The following is an 18,733-nucleotide window of genomic DNA, read 5'->3' as shown; positions in this document are numbered from 1 at the left end:
ATTGAATACTTTTGCATGTTGCACAACCATCCCCACCAACCATCCCCAGAACTTTCTCATCTTCCCCAACAGAAACTATACCCACCAAACAAAAACTTTCCATTCCCCTCCCCCAGCCAGCCCCTGGCATTGGCCTTTCTACTTCCTGTTTCTATAAATCAGGCTATTCTAGAGACCTCATATAGGTGGAATCACATAGTATTTGTTCTTTTACGACTGGTTGATTTCACTGAGGATAATGTCCTCGAAGTTCATCCATGTGGTAGCACATGAGAGAATTTCCTTCCTTTTTAAGGCTGAATAATATTCCATTTATGGAAAGACCACATTTTGTTTATCCATTCATCCACTAATGGACACTTGGGTTCCTTCTAGCTTTTAGAATTGTGAATAATGTTGCTATGAACAAGGGTGTGCAAGTATCTCTTTGAATACTCTGCTTTCAATTCTTTGGGATAGGGACACCTGGGTGGCTGGGTGGTTGAGCATCTGCCTTCAGTTCAGGTCATGATCCTGGGGTCTTTGGATTGAGTCTTGCATCGGGCTCCTGTCAGAGAGCCTGCTTCTCCCTTTGCCTTTGTCTCTGCCTCTCTCTGTCTCTCATGAATAAATAAATAAAATATTTTTAAAAATTCTTTGGGGTAATATGCCCAAAAGTGGACTTACTGGAGCAAATAGTAATTGTACTTTTAATTTTTTTAAAGATTTTATTTATTTATTCATGAGAGACACAGAGAGAGGCAGAGACACAGGCAGAGGGAGAAGCAGGCTCCATGCGGAAAACCCGACACGGGACTCGATGCCGAGACTCCAGGATCATGCCCTGGGCTGAAGGCGGCGCTAAACCTCTGAACCACCCGGGCTGCCCTACTTTTAATTTTTTATTTTTTATTTTTTTTTAAATTTTTATTTTATTTTATTTTATTTATTTATGATAGGCACACAGTGAGAGAGAGAGAGAGAGAGAGAGAGGCAGAGACACAGGCAGAGGGAGAAGCAGGCTCCATGCACCGGGAGCCCGACGTGGGATTCCATCCCGGGTCTCCAGGATCGCGCCCTGGGCCAAAGGCAGGCGCTAAACCGCTGCGCCACCCAGGGATCCCTACTTTTAATTTTTTAAAGAGATTTTATTTATTTATGAGAGAGAGAGAAAGAGAGAGAGCACAAGCAGGGGGAGGGGGAGGGGAAGGGGGAGAAGCAGACTCCCTACTAAGCAGGGAGCCCTGGGATCAGACCTGAGTAGACATCAGGTGCTTAACTCACTGAGCCATCCAAGCACCTCTTCTAACTTTTCAAGGAATCATTTTCCACAGCAGAATTTGAAAATAAAAAAAAGTTAGGGGATCCCTGGGCTGAACCAGCCTCATTGAGCCCCCAGGAGAGACAGCAGCCCTGCCAGGCAGTGCCCCCTCCTCAGAGGTCTGGGATGTCGCTCTGTGGGGCCCTCTCCTGAGCTTCTTGGTTGTCATTACTCAAACCTCTTTCCTTTGTTCCTCACCCTAGGTGGTAGCTGCTTTGCTCTGTTAGGCACTGTGATACCTCAGTGGCCCCTTTTGTCTTTTCAATCCTCCTGTGCCTGTTAACATATCCCCTATATTAGCTCTCTCTCTTGAACCTGGTGTGGTCCCATTTTCCTGCTGGCTCTGGATACCACTCAGCTGTTGTTCCTGGCCGGCAGTGCGGGACAGCAGCTGACACCTTTGGCCAGGTTATCAGCTTTCCTGACCTCCTCTCCCAGGCTCCTTGTTTTTCTGCAACTGGCTGACTTGGCTTGCCTGACTTAAGAGAGCAGATGTATGCCCCTGCTCTAATCAAGTACCTTCCAATGAGATGCTCTTATTGAGGGACCCCTGGGAGGCTCAGGTGGTTAAGCATCTGCCTTTGGTTCAGGTGATGATCCCAGGGGTCCTGGGATCGAGCCCCGCCTCAGGCTCCCTGCTCAGTGAGGAGCCTGCTGCACACTCTGCTTGTGCTCTCTCTTTCTGACAAGTAAATTTTTTTAAAGATGCTTTTATTGAGCACCTACTATGTGCCAGAGACTGTGCATAAGACTTTATGTATCAACTATACTCAAATAATAAAAGCAGACACAAAAACAAAAAGGATTATCTTCAAATATGAGAATATAAACCTGAAAAAAATCTCCATAACAGGGTTTTAATAAAATTAATTATTATAATATATGAGACATAAAACTAGGCATCTAATAAAAATATGTATGGATGATCCTTTAAAAATAAAGACCTTATGCAATTATCTCATGTACTCCTTGCTGCAACACTGTGAGGTGGGTACTGCTGTGATCCCTGCTGTACAGATGAGTATAGTGAGGCCAGGGCAGAGGAGAACTTGGCCAAAATCCCAGCCGGCAGCAGCTGAGCCAGCCACAAGGACCCAGCATCTCACAAAATGAGGTTAACCACATCGTCCTCAATTCTGTAGGTTCATATTTCTATCATGAAAACTTTCATTCTCTTCATGTTTGATAAATACCGGATCTAGCTTCCTGTCTCTTCGTTTTCTCATCTCTAAAATGGAGATCATGACACATGCTACCTCACAGGGTTTCAATGAAGATGAAATGATATGATGTCTATCAAGAGCTTAGCTCCACAGCCAGCAGGTAAGAAATATTGAACAGATGTTAGTCATTGATATTATTACCTAGATCTGGAGGGATTACTATGCAAAGCATGAAAAGCACAGTGGCTGGAAATGCTGCTTATGGAAAAATCCTTGTTATATAGTGGAAAAATCCTTATTCTATGTGCAAGAGAAAAGGGCCCAAATAAAAATAAATAACTCCTGCACTAAAGACTCACAGGAAACACACCCAAATATTAATTGTAGTTGATTTTAGGTGCTGGGATTTGGGGCAATTTTTTTTTCTGATGTAAATGTTAAAAAGGAAGCACTGTACTCTTCAAATTTATCTTCAGATGTAATACAATCCTACTACAATTCCCACTGGCTTCTTTGTGAAGTTGAGGAGCTGCTTCTTTTTTTTTATATATATAATATTTATTTGTTTATTCATGATAAACACAGAGAGAGAGAGAGAGAGAGAGAGAAAGGCAGAGGGAGAAGCAGGCTCCATGCCGGGAGCTCGACGTGGGACTCGATCCCGGGTCTCCAGGATCACACCCTGGGCCGAAGGCAGGCGCTGAACCGCTGCGCCACCCAGGGATCCCTGAGGAGCTGCTTCTAAAACTCGTGTGGAAATGCAAGGGACCCAGAACAACAAAACAGTCTTGAGGAAGGGGAGTAAAGGTGAACTTTGCCCTGGACATCCATGTCAAGGCTGGGCTCAGAGCCAGATGTTGAGACAGCACAGTTGTGAGTATCAAGAACATTCCCTGCTCAGAGGTCACTATTCTTCTGAAATGAAGTAAGCTTCACTGAGAGAGGTGCCTTAGAACCAGAGTAGAAAAAAGAGAATGCAAAAGTGCTTGTAAATTCTCCAGTTTCATGGTTTCTGAAAGATGATTTTTTCACCAGACCACGGTCATTTGAGGAAAAAGGACACGCAGTAAAATTTTCAGAAAGTTTCGTTTATTCATTTAAGAACTTTTCTTTCTAATGCTTGCTTTTTTGATGTAAAACTATTCTTTCTTTTATAAAATGATGCTGATGGTTGATGTCCTTTGTTGTTTTTATGGTCTTCAATTAACAAGGGAAAGAGTTGGCCACCCTCCTCTGACTTTTTTATATATTTACTTATTTACTTGAGAGAGAGCACGTAAAAAAAAAAAAGAGAGAGAGCACGTATGCAAGTGGGAGTGGGGGAAGAGCAGGGGAGAGGGAGAGAGAATCTCAAGCAGGCTTCACACCCAGTGTGGACCCTGAGATCATGACCTGAGCCGAAACCAAGAGTTGGCTGCTTATCTGACTGAGCCACTGAGGTGCCTTTATTTATTATAAATAAAATCAATTTTATTTATTTATTTTTAAAGATTTTATTTTTAAGTAATCTCTATATCCAACATGGGGCTCAAACTTAAAATCCCACGATCAAGACTGGCATGCTCCACCAACTGAGCCAGCCAGACACCCCCCTCCACTCATTTTTTAGAAAAATATTCTCTAATTCAGAAATCCCAAAGTCTGGAAACACTAGGGAAAACTGCAGCTGCCTCCTGACTGCTTTGCCTGGGGTGGAGGCCTAGACTAGCCAAGCTCTATAAGGCAGCTTAGCATAAGGAGAGCACATGCTTGGGTTCAAATGGCAGCTCTGCCACTTACTGTGGGAACTTGAGTCTCTGTTTCTCCATCTGCAAAATGAAGATGATTGACACCTCTCAAGGCTGCTGTGAGAATTAAATCAGATAACATATGTGACTGTACTTGGACCATCTTACACTTAAGAAAGTATCCTCCAGGGAGCAGCCCTGGTGGCACAGCAGTGTAGTGCAGCCTGCAGCCCAGGGTGTGATCCTGGAGCCCCAAGATCGAGTCTCAGGTTGGGCTCTCCGCATGGAGCCTGTTTCTCCCTCTGCCTGTGTCTCTGCCTCTCTCTCTCTGTGACTATCATAAATAAATAAAAATTAAAAAAAAATAAAATAAAGTAGGATCTACTGTCACCTCCTTTAGATGCTATACCTCCATTGATGCAACTCAAGTTTGCAATGGGTTTCTGTATATGTATGCTCCTATTTCACCCCTTTGGTATTTGTTTGGCTTAGAGTACCGAATGGCCCCAGATCTTTTCAAGGAATGTTTGCAAAACCCTGTTTCTGAACCTGTACAATTTGAATCTTGGACCTAAAATGAGGGGTTATACTTTTATTCTCTTTTATACTTTACCCAATAGACAAGGTGCACTCCCTGCCTAGATGGGGTCAAAGGAGACTCCAAATGTGTTGTCATGCTCAAGAAACCTGAAGGAACATTTAGCTGACTCTTAGTCCAGGAAAGAAAACCTTTATTTGAATCTTGATGAAATCCAAGGCAGCAGGTCTGGGAGTAGGTGATGGGGCTAGAGAAGATGCCTTGATGCTGTGGCTTTCGTCTTCAACATCTCGCCTGTATCAGGTTCACCCTAGAGGCCTGGCATGATGACTCCCTGCCTCGAGGCAGTGGGCTTTGTTTCCTCGAATAACTCTGCAAGATTTAGAGCTCACCTGGATGGCCTGGGGATTTGAAAGGAATCAGGAGCCCACACGGATTACGGCTTGTGGGGCCCAGGGGTCTCGTACTGTCTCCCGACAGTAGTGACATCCTAGAATCCTCCTGCTGATCCAGGAAACCATGAAGGGCATAGGCCTGGCACCTTGCCTCTGCCTTCCATCCTGACAGCTGGAATGCACACCAGTGCTGCCCAAATGATACCTGGGTCCAGGCTGGTGCCAACGTTCAGACTACATGGAAGGAAAAGTGCTCTCTTTATTGCTCTAGACTGGCCAGCCTGCGTGTCTCCCAGGATGTGGCTCTGCTCTCGTGCACTCAGGAAATGCAGTGGTGGTCATGCTGGGGCCCAGCATGGCTGCCAGCCCCGCACTGGCCTCAGTCAGTCTTCCTGAACCCTGGAAAATAAAGCCCACAGGATCGCATGGGATTCTGAAGGCAGCCAGGCCTCCTTTCCACCATCATCCCCACATGCCCAAATAGTCCTCACAGCTGGGATCATGTGGTCACCCTAGAAGCCATGGGTCTCCATGACCCACAGCCACTGCAACTAATTTCCCCTTTATGAATTAAATGGGTTAGAGGAGACAGATGTCCCCAGCATGGAGCCACACAACCCCCTGGCCTCTCAGTTTTGAGATGCAACGGTAGGCACAGAGCTGCTGGTCAGAAACAAAGAGATCTCCTTTAGCACAGCCCAGCCACACTAGCTCTGTGACCCTCAGCAAGTCACTCCACCTCTCTGGGCCTCGGCTCCCTCATCAGTCAACTGCAACATGACTGAAGCACACCTAGTAGGCAAATAAAATTATGGCAAAAATAGCATTTGGGTTAGTTCTATGAGAGAATGAGGAACACCCAGATTCCCTTCACTTTTCCACTGTGTCCCACACTTAAGGACTTCTGCATCCATTCCTCCTCACATGGTTTGCATCACATACTTGTGCAGTGGGTATTATTACACACATGATCCAGTGGAGGAAATGGAGGCTAAAAGATGATCCTGGGCCCCAGCGCTGGTCAATCGGCAGGGGTAGACCTTGAACCCAGGCCCCTGACTCCAGGCCCTGTGCTGTTTCCCATAGGCTAATAAGCCTTGATTGCAACCGAAGACTTTGATAGGGAGGAAGAAGGTGAACATAGGAAGTAGGCAAACATTACCCATCAGCCTAAGCTTCTGAAAGAGGGGGATGAAGCCATGCAGGACACTGTGGATCCGGTACACTGCTCACAAACAAAGAGAAAAGAGCTTGAGCTTTTTGCCCCAGCAAGGGATCCAGGGCCACCCACCTACTCTACCTCCGCCCCGCCCCCCTTGCCACCCCTTACAAAGGCCTAACCCACACAAACAAGGATTAATGGTGGAATTTCAGGCAGCCAGGTTAAGCTTAGATAATAGTACTGGAGTTATTATTATTAAAAACAATGACCTCGAACAGCAATAACAGTGCCAGGAAACTCAGTGAATTCAGGACCCCACTCCATGAACTGCCTTGTTTTCCATTGCTAGCTAATTCTGTTTGTTTGCCGCTTTAAACTGTTTTTGTTGCATTTTTGTGGAGCTGCCCATTTTTTTCCACAGGGTTTTGCCAACGACCTCACAGTGACCTCGAAAGTGGTCAGGAAGAAAACATGAGCATAAGGAAAGCTTTAAAAAAATGTTTAGGTTGTGGCTTTCTGGCCCCCGGTGAGCATCAGTGGGAGTCCAGCCACTCCCCCTAAAAAGTCTGTGTGTGGGGGGTTGCGGGGAGCTTACCCAGCCCAAAGTAGATGCCCACAGTCTCCAGGGAGGCAAAGGTGAGGAGGCCGACCCCAAGGGACATGAACCAGTCTGCCAGGGCAGCAGGGGAGAGAACAGTCAGCCTGCAAGTCTGAACCCTCCTATCCCCCGACCTGTTCCCACGGCCCTTACCTGCATAATAGTGATAACACACCAGCAGGGTCCCAATGGCAAAGCAGAGCAGGACAAAATGGAAAAACTCATCTGTAAAGGCAGAGGTGGGGAATTACTATTTGCTTCTTTCTCTCTCTCTCTCTCTCTCTTTTTTTGTTACTAAAAGTATTCCTGCCTCTGCTCCAATGTGACTTTATTCAGACACACCGCTCCTGAGTGGCCCAACTAAGAAAGCACCCCAGCCCCATTCCTTTCCAGGCTTTATCTCATTTTATTATTTTTCTAACACTGACACAACTCAACTTGTTATATCTTTATTACTACACTTATTCTCAAAAAAAAAAAAAAAGAAAAGAAAAGAAAAGAAAAAATGTGAAACAGATTTATTCTCTGTTCCCCTCAGTAGGTTGGTGGGTAGGGATTTTGCTCAGAGACTAAAGCACTGCCAGGCATGCAGGACTGCCCAGTATTTTGTTTGTCAAATGAATATTACATGCAATTGTAAAAAATGCAAATATGTCAAGCCTACAAGTTTTATAAGGCCCCATTTTCTCTCTCTAATCCCCCTCCTTAAAAGCAAGCAATGATTGTCAAAACCTTTCCAGGCATATATAGGCACATTTAAAAAACCAAAAGCAGGGAGGTATCACAAACCCAGATTTAAAGATATACTATAGGGCAGCCCTGGTGGCGCAGCGGTTTAGTGCCGCCTGCAGCCCAGGGCGTGATCCTGGAGATTCTGGATCAAGTCCCACGTCAGGCTCTCTGCATGGAGCCTGCTTCTCCCTCTGCCTGTGTCTCTGCCTCTCTCTCTGCGTCTCTATGAAAAAAAAAAAAAGATATACTATAAAGCTATAGTAATCAAAACAGTATGGTACTGGCATAAAAATAGACACATAGGTCAATAGAACAGAATAGAGAATCCAGAAAGAAAGCCATGCTTTTATGGTCAATTAATCATCAACAAGGGGGATCCCTGGGTGGCGCAGCGGTTTGGCGCCTGCCTTTGGCCCAGGGCGTGATCCTGGAGACTCGGGATCGAATCCCACATCGGGCTCCCGGTGCATGGAGCCTGCTTCTCCCTCTGCCTGTGTCTCTGCTTCTCTCTCTCTCTGTGACTATCATTAAAAAAAAAAAAAAAAATCATCAACAAGGGAGGCAAGAATATTCAATGGAAAAAAGAGAGTCTCTTCAACAAATAGTATTGGGAAACCGGGACAGCAACATGCCAAAGAATGAAACTGGACCACTTTCTTACAGTGTACACAAAAATAAATTCAAAATGGATGAAAGACCTATATGTGAGATAGGAAACCATAAAATTCCTTGCAGAAAACATAGACAGCAATTCCTTTGACATCAGCCATAGCAACTTCTTTCTAGATATGTCTCCTGAGGCAAGGGAAACAAAAGCAAAATTAAACAAATGGGACGACACCAAAATAAAAGCTTCTGCACAGTGAAGGAAACCATCAACAAAACATAAAGGCAACCTTTGGAATGGGAGGAGACATTTGCAAATGACATATCTGATAAGGGGTTAATATCCAAAGTATATAAAGAATTTATATAACTTTTATCTATTTATTTATTCGACAGAGAAATAGAGAGAGAGAGCTCAAGCAGAGGGAGCAGCAGAGGGAGAGAGAGAACCAGACCCCCCACTGAGCAGGGAGCCTGGTGGGGAGCTCGATCTCAGGACCCAGGGATCACAACTTGAGCTGAATGCAGATGCTTAAGCAACTGAGCCACTCAGGGGCCCCAGAATTTATATAACTTAACAACAACAATAATAATAACAATCCGAATAAAAATGGGCAGAAACATAAAGGGACATTTTTCCAAATTTTGCTCATTTTCTCTGAGCAAAATCCCTACAAGACAAGAAATAACAAGTGCTGGCAAGGATGTAGAGAAAAAGGAACTCTCATGTACTGTTGGTGGGAATGAAAAGTGTTGTAGCCATTGTGGCAAACCAACTATGGAGGTTCCTCAAAAAATTTAAAATGTATTACCATACAATCCAGTAATTCCACTACTGGGTGTTTACTCAAAGAAAAAGAAAACACTAATTTGAAAAGATATATGCACCCCTGTGTCTATTGTAGCATTGTTTATAACACTCAGATTATGGAAGCAACGCACATGTCCATTGATGAATGAATGGATAAAGAAAAAAGGGGTATGTATATATTATGGAATATTACCCAGCCATAAAAATAATGAGATCTTGCCATTTGCAACAACATGGATGGACTTAGAGGGTATAATGCTATGTGAACCAAGTCAGTCAGAGAAAGATAAATATCATATGACTTCACTCATACATGGAATTTAAGGAACAAAACAAACATACAAACAAAGAAAAAAAGGAGACAAATAAAAAACCTAAATTCTTAAATAGAACACACTGATAGTCACCAGAGGAGAGGTGTGGGGTGGGGGGTGAAACAGGTGAAAGGGATAAAGAGTAAGTTATGATGAGAAATGTGTGGGATTATTGAATCATTATATTGTACACCTGAAACTAATATAACACTATCTGTTAACTGTACTTGAATTTTTAAGAAAAGCAGGACCAGTTTGTTCAGCTGCAGCTCTATCATTTGCTTTCTTCCTCTCATGGATAGATCAGGGCCATTTTTCCATCTCAGAACATATGTAGATCCGCCCTGTTTTTTTTGATGGCTGCATAGTGTTCCATGGTATAAACTTAATTTATTTGTCCTACGGATGTCTGATTTTTTTGCTGTTACTGTTGCTGCACCAAATAACACTACACATGAATCTCTGTGCACATATCTCTGTGGGCCCAATGGCCAGAAGTGCCTTGGTGGGTTCTCATCGCTCACAGAAGTATGGTGAGGAGCTGAGGGCAGGTTCTGTGACTTGGGCAGGTGTTCAGGTGTGCTCTGTGACTAAGGCCCTCCTGCACTTTGCCAGGCGCTGGGCCAGTCACTGTGGAGAGAACAAAGGGCCCTTGACTCGGCCAGGGAGTTGTGATTACAGAAGGCTCTGCTGTCTGTGTCTGAAGGGCATTGAGCAAGGGTCAGGGTAGCATTAAAGACGCAGGGGTTGGGATCCCTGGGTGGCGCAGTGGTTTGGCGCCTGCCTTTGGCCCAGGGCGTGATCCTGGAGACCCGGAATTGAGTCCCATGTCGGGCTCCTGGTGCGTGGAGCTGGCTTCTCCCTCTGCCTATGTCTCTGCCTGCCTCTCTCTCTCTCTCTCTCTCTCTCTCTCTTTCTCTCTCTCTCTCTGTGACTATCATAAATAAATAAATTAATTAATTAAAAAAAAAAAAGACGCAGGGGTTGGGGGCAGCCTGGGTGGCTCAGTGGTTTAGCACCACCTTCGGCCCGGGGTGTGATCCGGGGGACCCAGGATCGAGTCTCATGTCGGGCTCCCTGCGTGGAGCCTGCTTCTCCCTCTGCCTGTGTCTCTGCCTCTCTCTCTCCCTCTGTGTCTCTCATGAATAAATAAATAAATAAAATCTTAAAAAAAAAAGATACAGGGGGTCTGGACTAAGATTTTGCGGTAGGAAGGAGAGCAGAAAAGGAAATCACCTTCTTACTTTGGAGTATAATGTCATGTCCTGTACTTTGGGAATCTCCATCTTATACCAATGTAGTGGTATTTGGTGCAACAACAGTAACAGCAAAAAATCAGACACATCTAGGTTCATCAGAGGGTGACTGGACAAATAAGTTTATACCATGGAACACTATGCAGCCATCAAAAAGAACAGGCCCAGGAAAGTTGTAAAACCCTAGTTCATGGAACCTTGAGTGGCTCAACAGTTTAGTGCCTGCCTTTCGCCCAGGGCGTGATCCTGGGGTCCTGGGATCGAGTCCCACATTGGGCTCCCTGCGAGGAGCATGCTTCTCCCTCTGCCTGTGTCTCTGCCTCTCTCTCTATGTCTGTCATAAATCAATAAATAAAATATTTAAAAAATAAAAAATCTGGTTCATTTAGCTGGACAGAGGCAGAGTCAGGGACTCACACCAAGGTCTCCCACTCCCTGAAAGTGAACCTTTGCAACAACCCCAGATGTTTCTAGGACAACTGCCATTTGTTTCATAAAACACCCTGGTCTCCTGTCCCTTTCCCGTCCTCCCCCGTGAAGCCCTCATGGACTCCAGGCTTAAAGCAATGGAGCTCCTTCCAGTTCTCATGGCTCCTTCCCTAGAGTCCAGGCTAATCTAACCTCAGGCTTCCTCACCCCACTTCCAACTCCCCATCATGGCCAGAGGGCTAGAGGGGAGCATTTATCATCCCTGTGACTGTATAGCAGAAGCGACACAGGACCAGGGTTCGAGGCCAGGTTATGCCAGTTGCTAGTTGAAAGGTCACACTCCATCCTTGGGCCTTCGTTTCAATATCTGCACAAAGTGAGCATTGTATCACCTTCCTGAGGTGATTCTAAGTGGAGGAGTTTGCAAGTAGGGCACACGACAGAAGTGGGCTATGATCATTGTTTTTCTAGGCCACCAGAGGACTTTCTCCCTGTAGAAATCTGACCAAAGAGAAGCAGTTTTGGGGAACTTATTTCCTTACCATCTTTCTTTATATTCAGTCTTCTCAACTCAGAGGCCTCTACTTCTCCTTAAGAACAAGAGAGAGACGAGTGTTGAAATTGATGAAGGAGGACAGGTGGGGTTTTCTCTTCCCTGCTTCCCTGAGACTGGCTCTCCTGGGTTCTTCTTCCCAGGACAGAGGGCCCTCACCGCAGGACCAGTCAGAGCAAAGCTGTGAAGGTAGGGGTATCTGTCGTTGGGACCTCCACTCACTCCTCTCCTCGCTACACAGGCCCGAGTCTGCATTCTGTTTCCTTTCCTTGGAGAGCTCTTTCCAGAATCAAGGTGATGCTCTGGCTGGTGCTGTCATTTCTGCTGTGACTGACCTGCCCTCTCAGGCTGTCTGACCCTGTCCTAACCCCCTGGAATCCAGGCCACCTCCCCCTCTCCTCTTGGAGTTTGTGTATTTACCACTCGCTGGGTCAGAGCCTTTTCTTCGGAGTCCTGGAAATTAGAAATCCAAAATTAGTGCCTTAACAGTGCCCAGACTGCCCATCATCAGCACTGACAACCCCCTTCCCCTAAGTGGACACTTACCTGATTCTCCAGAGGGCACCACTTCTCTAGGGGAACCTACATGGGAGGAAAATCAGTTATCATGTACATATCCCTTATCCTCTGGGTGGAGATAAGTTATACTGTGGGGAAGGTGGATCTCACTCAGAGACTTTACGTGTAACTGGGGTGACTGGAGCAAGGCAGCCACCACCCACCAGCCACTGTAGGAATGCTTGTCTAGTGTTTATAGGTCATTCAAATTCCCACGAGAAGCCAGAAATCCAGGTTTTTACAACAACATCGTGATTATAAGAAAGGCTGGCAACTCTTGTAGTCCATGGAATCAAGATGTCATTGTTTGTGAGACATGACATTATTTCACATATCACTATGTAAGGAAAAGCCACTGCCAATTTTAATTATAAGTTGCCAGTGATTTTAAGATGCATCCTGATTTCTGAGATGTCTAAATGTGAAAAATTATGAGTTGATGAAATGTAACAACAATAATAATAATAACAATAAGATGACTCTATGAGACATAAAACACATCTGCACACATGTGGTCACCAGTTTGCAACCTGTGCCTGTTCTTGACTATGCAAGATACAGGTGATGACACCCAGGCACGTGGACCCAGCCCCACTAGGCTCTGAGTTGGTGCAGATGGGCTGCACACTGGGAACCCCAGCCCCATACCCTGAGTGTTGACCTAGTATGGGCTGCTGAGGCTGATGTGAGCCTTATGTAGTTGTCCCAAGCTGCAGCTTCCCCATTAATCTCGTCTACAGTGGCCTACCCACCCCATTTATCCTGATTCTTGGTGACTATTCTAGTTCCTGGTGGCCTCTCTCCTGGCCTGTCCAATCCTTCCACTCAAGGGCAGGCAGGACCCCGTATAGCCACTACCAGCAGCAGTCACTCTGCCTGCACACTTTCCATCCTTCAGGTCAGCCCCAGGACATAGTACCAGAAGGGGGCACTCAGCACATGACAATAAGCATGCTGAACTGTTTTAGGGCTACTATGCAAATAGAAAACATTATCCGCAAGTTACTTGAGGGTGGACGGTATGGAGGGTACATACCTACTAGAAAAAAATGAAATGAGACCAACTCCAAGAATGTAATTTACTAAGAAGCTCCAATGTCTTGGGGGGGGGGAGGGAGTAATTCACAAATCTGTGGTGATATCTATGTTTTCTACAGTAAATATGAATTACTTTTATGATGAGAAAAACATATTTTTAAAGATTTTGTTTTTAAGTAATCTCTACACCCAATGTGGAGTTTGAACTCACCTTGAGATCAAGTCACATGCTCCATTGACTGAACGAGCCAGGCACTCAAGAAACATTTTTTAAAAATATTTATTTATTTATTTGAGAGTGGCATGGAGGGAGAGAATCTCAAGCAGGTTCCTCAATGACCACGGAACCTGATGCAGGGCTCGATCTTACGACCTTAAGAGCATGACCTGAGCCCTAATCAAGATTTGGATGCTTAACTGACTGAGTCACCCACGCACCCCCAAAAACATTTTTAAATATTTGTAAATGTAACAGTTTCTCTCTCTCATTTTACACCCAGTGAAACTATTCTTATACTACCTGAGTAATTAAAAACATTTTTCTAAACCAAGCAATACTTGTTTTTGTGAGAAAAAAAAAAAAAAGGAAGGAAAGAAAATTAGAAAATCCAGTTAACCAATTAAAACAGTGTAACTATTACTCACAATGCTACCACCCAGAGGCAGCCATGGGTAATATCTTGATGCAGAAATTAAAATATTTCATTTACATTTCTTAGAAGGTGTATGTGTTTCTTGTTGGTTTTCTTGGGTTATTATCAGGTGTTAGGAGACTACATAGGTAGGGGCATAGAAATATTGGATTAAAGAAAATCAAGATTTTTTTTTTTTTAAGTAATCTCTACACCCAATATGGGGCTTAAAATCACAACCCCAAGATCACAAGTCATGTACTGTACTAACTGAGGCAGGCAGGCGCCCCATGGATTAAACAAAGTTAAATGGGTTTTCTTGTCTGCAGTATGCAGTTTTTAGGCTTTTTGGTGAACTGGCTCATTCCTACAAATTGTTCTCATTTCATCAAAGTGCTACCAAGCCAAGTGCCATAATGTTTGTATCTCCTTGCTGTAATAATCATGATGCCTGGAGATCATTATTCCATAACATGAGTTTTTTAGAAATTGGATCCTCAATTTTCCTGTACCCCTGTAAACAGCCCACTATTCCAAGACACTGGGTACTAATCATGTTCCATTTTGCTGGCTGGAAGTTCAGGCGCAGAAAGATTGGGTGACTGACCTAAGTCACCCTACAAGTCAAGGTTATAGTTTGGAAGAGAATCTGGGACAGCCTCACCATGGTAGAAAATGCTTGCCCCCATCACCATCCACCAGTGTTCTAACCATTCATCTTGACATAACTCTGATATTTTTCTAGCATTTCTCAGCTATGAAACACCCTCATAAACTTGTTTCTGTCCAACAAAGCCCAAAGGCCTCATGTACTTTGTGTAATTCTTTTCTCCAAAGCCACTGGACAATGACTTACCTCCGTAGAGCTGAAGCTCATCCTTCAAGAGGTCAGGTTCCTCATGCTCAGTACCTGAGTGGAGATAACCCCCCTTTAGTTAGCTATCCCATCACAGCACCCCAGGGCAGCTTCCATCTCCCACCTAGCCAAAGCCTTAAAAAGTAAACACAGTCCTTGTTTGTGCTGGAGGTGAGCCTGGCAGTCTTCAAGAGGCAAGACAGCCTTATGAGTACTTTCTCTTTACCATGTCTGACTCCCCCCACACACCCAAAGGTGACTGTGGTTGGTTTCCTGACAAAGAATTGAGGGTCTGAGTGGACCTGAGCCTCCTTCAAAGTCAAGAGTTGTCATTTATTGAGCACTTACTAGGTATCTATATAGAACTAAGTTATTTATTTATTTATTTATTTATTTATTTATTTATTTATTTATTTAAAATATTTTTTTTAAATTTATTTATTTATTCATGAGAGACAGAAAGAGAGTGGCAGAGACACAGGAGGAGGGAGAAGCAGGCTCCATGCAGTGTGCCCAATGTGGGACTCCAACACAGGACCGCAGGATCACGGCCTGAGCTGAAGGCAGACGCTCAACCACTGAGCCACGTAGGCGTCCCTATTTTAAAGATTTATTTATTAGAGAGAGAGAGCATGCACAGACGGAGAGGGTAAAGGAGAGGGAGAAGCAGACTCCCTGCTCAGCAGGGAGCCTGACATGGGGCTCCATCCCAGGACCTGGGAATCATGACCTGAGCCAAAGGGAGATGCCTAACTGACTGAGCCACCCACGCACTCCAAGAACTATATTAAACTATATTTAATATTTCATTAGATCCTTATGGAAATCTTGTGCAGAAGTTATTAGTATCTCTCCCTCCCAATTTTATGGGTAAGGAAACTGAAGCTCACAAAATTAAATTATTCCCTGAAGGTCACGCAGCCAATAAGTAGCAATTCCAAAGCCCAGATAGATCTGTCACCAAAGTCTACAATCCTAATCACTTTTTTAAAAAAAATTATTTATTTATTTGAGGGAAACCACAGGAGCATGAGCACATGCATGAGTAGTGGGAGGGGCAAAAGGAGATAAACTTTGAGCTGATTCCCCACTGAGCAAGGAGACTGACTAGGGGCTCGATCACATAATCCATGAGATGATGACCAGAGCTGACACCAAGAATCCGATGCTTAACTGACTGAGCCACCCAGGCTTTTATCTTCAGAACCCAGAACTCAACTTCAGCTTCAAGGTCAGCATTTATTAAGCATGTCATGTGTGCTAGGTTCTGTCCTAGGCATTAATCCAGGCTCTTTCCCCCATGCTCTTTTCTTCCTAAAATGCATTTAGGCCAAAATTTACTTAAATTTTTTATTTTTGCCAAAATTTTCTCCAGGTTGTAAAAATAGAACATGCCCATTGTATAATATTTATAGTTAGGACAGATCAAAAAAGTGAAAATAAAAATCACCCATAATTTAACCATCCAGAAATAACCACTAACATTTTGCTATTTTTCCTTCCAGCCTTATTTATAACCACATATGTGTGAATTTTTACAGGGTATACATGAGATCAGACAATCATATGATTTGACATCTTTCTTTTTCACTTCAGAGATATGTGAATAACAGAGCTGTAGCCAAGAGAGGGTGTACTTTGCTGTTGTTGGACACTAGGCTGCTTGCTACTGATGCCTCACTATAAACCATGCTGTTAGGGGCGCCTGGGTGGCTCAGTGGTTCAGTGTCTGTCTGTGGCTCCGGGTGTGATCCTGGAGTCCTGGGATCGAGTTCTGCATTGGGTTCCTCACAGGGAGCTTGCTTCTCCCTCTGCCTATGTCTCTGCCTCTCTCTCTCTCTCTCTTTCTCTCTGTCTCATGAATAAATAAAATATTAAAAAAAAAAATAGGGGCAGCCCCGGTGGCGCAGCGGTTTAGCACCACCTGCAGCCTGGGGTGTGATCCTGGAGACCAGGGATCAAGTCCCATGTCAGGCTTCCTGTATGGAGCCTGCTTCTCTCCTGCCTGTGTCTCTGCGCCTCTCTCTCTCTCTCTGTGTCTCTATGAATAAATAAACAAAATCTTTAAAAAAAATTTTTAAATAAATAAATAAATACATAAATACATAAATAAAAAATAAATCATGCTGTGAGGAACATCCACACATAGGCATGCTCAATCCCACTGAGAAACTCAACAGTGAGCTGAGTGGGCAAAGGAGAAATGGTGAGGCCTATTGTCTACCAGGTTAGCTGTCCCTGGGGTGGGTGTCCAGCCCCCCTGAGTTGGCTGACATTTTCCAGTTACTCCTGAGTGCTGATCCTCATCACTGCTCTCTGCAGGGAACAAATAGAAGCTATAGGAGAACCTGGGTCTGGAACAAGCCTGAAATACATTGGTTCTGGGGTTCTCAGAATTTAGCTTATGTGAGGAGTGTGACCTGGAGGAAAGAGAGCTCTTTGGGGGATGGGAGGCATAGGAGAGCTGCCACAAACTTTCTGTGTCATCTTGGATAAATCATTTAATATTTCCACTGCTGCTTTCATGAAGTAAGACAAGATCATCCAAGGTATCATATTATAAGCACAAAGCTGTGTCATCTCAGTGTTCCCACAACATCATGCTGTTTGCTCCCACCTGGAAGGCTCTTCCCATTTGTCTCTTTTATCTTGAAGCTTAAGAGGTAGAAAGGCTTTTCCAACTGCCCCGGGTCACACTCATCTTTGGCCTCCCTCATCTGGAGTTATATAGCATTAACTGTGCTTGATACTGTGGACATGAGGGCCAGTGGTGGTGGTGTCCATCTCTCCAACCATCTTGAGCTCCTGATGGACAAGCCCTGGGTCCTTACTGTTCTAAGAGTGCCTGGAGGAGGAGCCTGATCAAGACTTGAAAAATGACAGTCTTGTTTGCACTCTTGGACCGGTCAGCATTGCAAGAAATTCCTGGCTTCAGGTCCAGAGGACTCCCCTTTCCTTAGAATGATCAAGATGGCTCTGGCAATGCCTAGGTCCTTCAGTGTACTTGGGAAGCTCTTGCTCAGTTGTGGATAAATTTTAAATTTCCAGGAAGCCAGATTAACTGTGCTTTAAAATCTGTGCATATGTGATCTCGGCTAGATACAGAGAAAAAAGGAAATACATCAAGATTACAACAGCAGTGTTTATCTCAGGAGATAGAGGATTTTGGTTCGCTCCTGTTTTCTTCTTTTCTGTATTTTATAAGATTAATCAATGTTTAAAAAAAAGGCCTTTTTCATTGCATTTTGCAAAATATCAAACAATACAGAAAATGAAAGCAAAAATTGCTCCAAATTCTATCTGCCAGGGACAACTCCCATCAACATGCAAATGAACATTATTTTAGCTTTCTCTAGGACATATTCATAATACATAATTTTTTTTAAGTAGGCTCTATGCCCAGTATGGACCCTAATGAGGCACTTGTACTCATGACCCTGAGATCAAGGACTGAGCTGAGATCAAAATTACTTTTTATGAAAGGTATTACAGAATTATAGGCTGTATAAAAAGAGGACAACTTTTGTATATACTCTCTAATTCAATTACTTAAAAAATTAAGCTTGGCAGAAAGAGTCATAGTTGGTTGCTCATGCCCCCAGTATCCATCCCAAAGCCTGGCACATAGTTGGTGCTCAATAAATATTTATTGAATAAATGTAAGGAAATACACTAATATATATATTTAGTGGTTATCTCTGGGTGACAGAGCAAAGGATGATTTTCTTCTTCTTTCTACTTCCTTATATGCTCCATATTTTCTACAGTATTCTTATTTGTAATCTTCCACAATCAAAAGTTTGTTTGTTTGTTTTTTAGAAAGTCTGTAAGCAGGGGAAGGGGCAAAGGGAGAGAGAGAGAGAGGATCTTCAAGCAGACCCTATGCCAAGCAAGGAGCCCATCTCGGAGCTCAATCTTATGACCCTGAGATCATGACCTGAGCCAAAACCAAGAGTCAGACACTCATCCAACTGAGCCACTGAGGTACCCCTCTCTTCCTTTTCTTAATAACATTTTCTTTTCTCTAACTTACTTTATTGTAAGAAAACGAGATACAGAATATAT

General features: G+C 44.0%; 1 protein-coding gene across 2 annotated transcripts in view; it reads right to left on the bottom strand.

Annotated features, from left to right (window-relative positions):
• Positions 1 to 4,904: 4,904 nt before the first annotated feature.
• Positions 4,905 to 18,733, bottom strand: part of TMEM40 (transmembrane protein 40) — a 33,019-nt gene continuing 19,190 nt past the window's right edge. For both annotated transcript variants that reach the window (XM_026016944.2, XM_072720254.1), the window contains 8 exons: positions 14,669 to 14,722; positions 12,131 to 12,166; positions 12,005 to 12,037; positions 11,574 to 11,621; positions 7,037 to 7,108; positions 6,881 to 6,955; positions 6,286 to 6,348; positions 4,905 to 5,522 (listed from right to left, as the gene is read on the bottom strand). In XM_026016944.2, coding sequence (XP_025872729.1) covers positions 5,503 to 5,522; positions 6,286 to 6,348; positions 6,881 to 6,955; positions 7,037 to 7,108; positions 11,574 to 11,621; positions 12,005 to 12,037; positions 12,131 to 12,166; positions 14,669 to 14,722 — 401 coding nt within the window. In that variant the 3' untranslated portion in view covers positions 4,905 to 5,502. The remainder of the gene's footprint in view (positions 5,523 to 6,285; positions 6,349 to 6,880; positions 6,956 to 7,036; positions 7,109 to 11,573; positions 11,622 to 12,004; positions 12,038 to 12,130; positions 12,167 to 14,668; positions 14,723 to 18,733) is intronic.

Source organism: Vulpes vulpes, chromosome 9, assembly GCF_048418805.1.
Source record: "Vulpes vulpes isolate BD-2025 chromosome 9, VulVul3, whole genome shotgun sequence".
NCBI lineage: Eukaryota > Metazoa > Chordata > Mammalia > Carnivora > Canidae > Vulpes > Vulpes vulpes.
The sequence above is the reverse complement of the archived record's forward strand: the minus strand, read 5'-3'. Positions and strand labels throughout refer to the sequence as shown.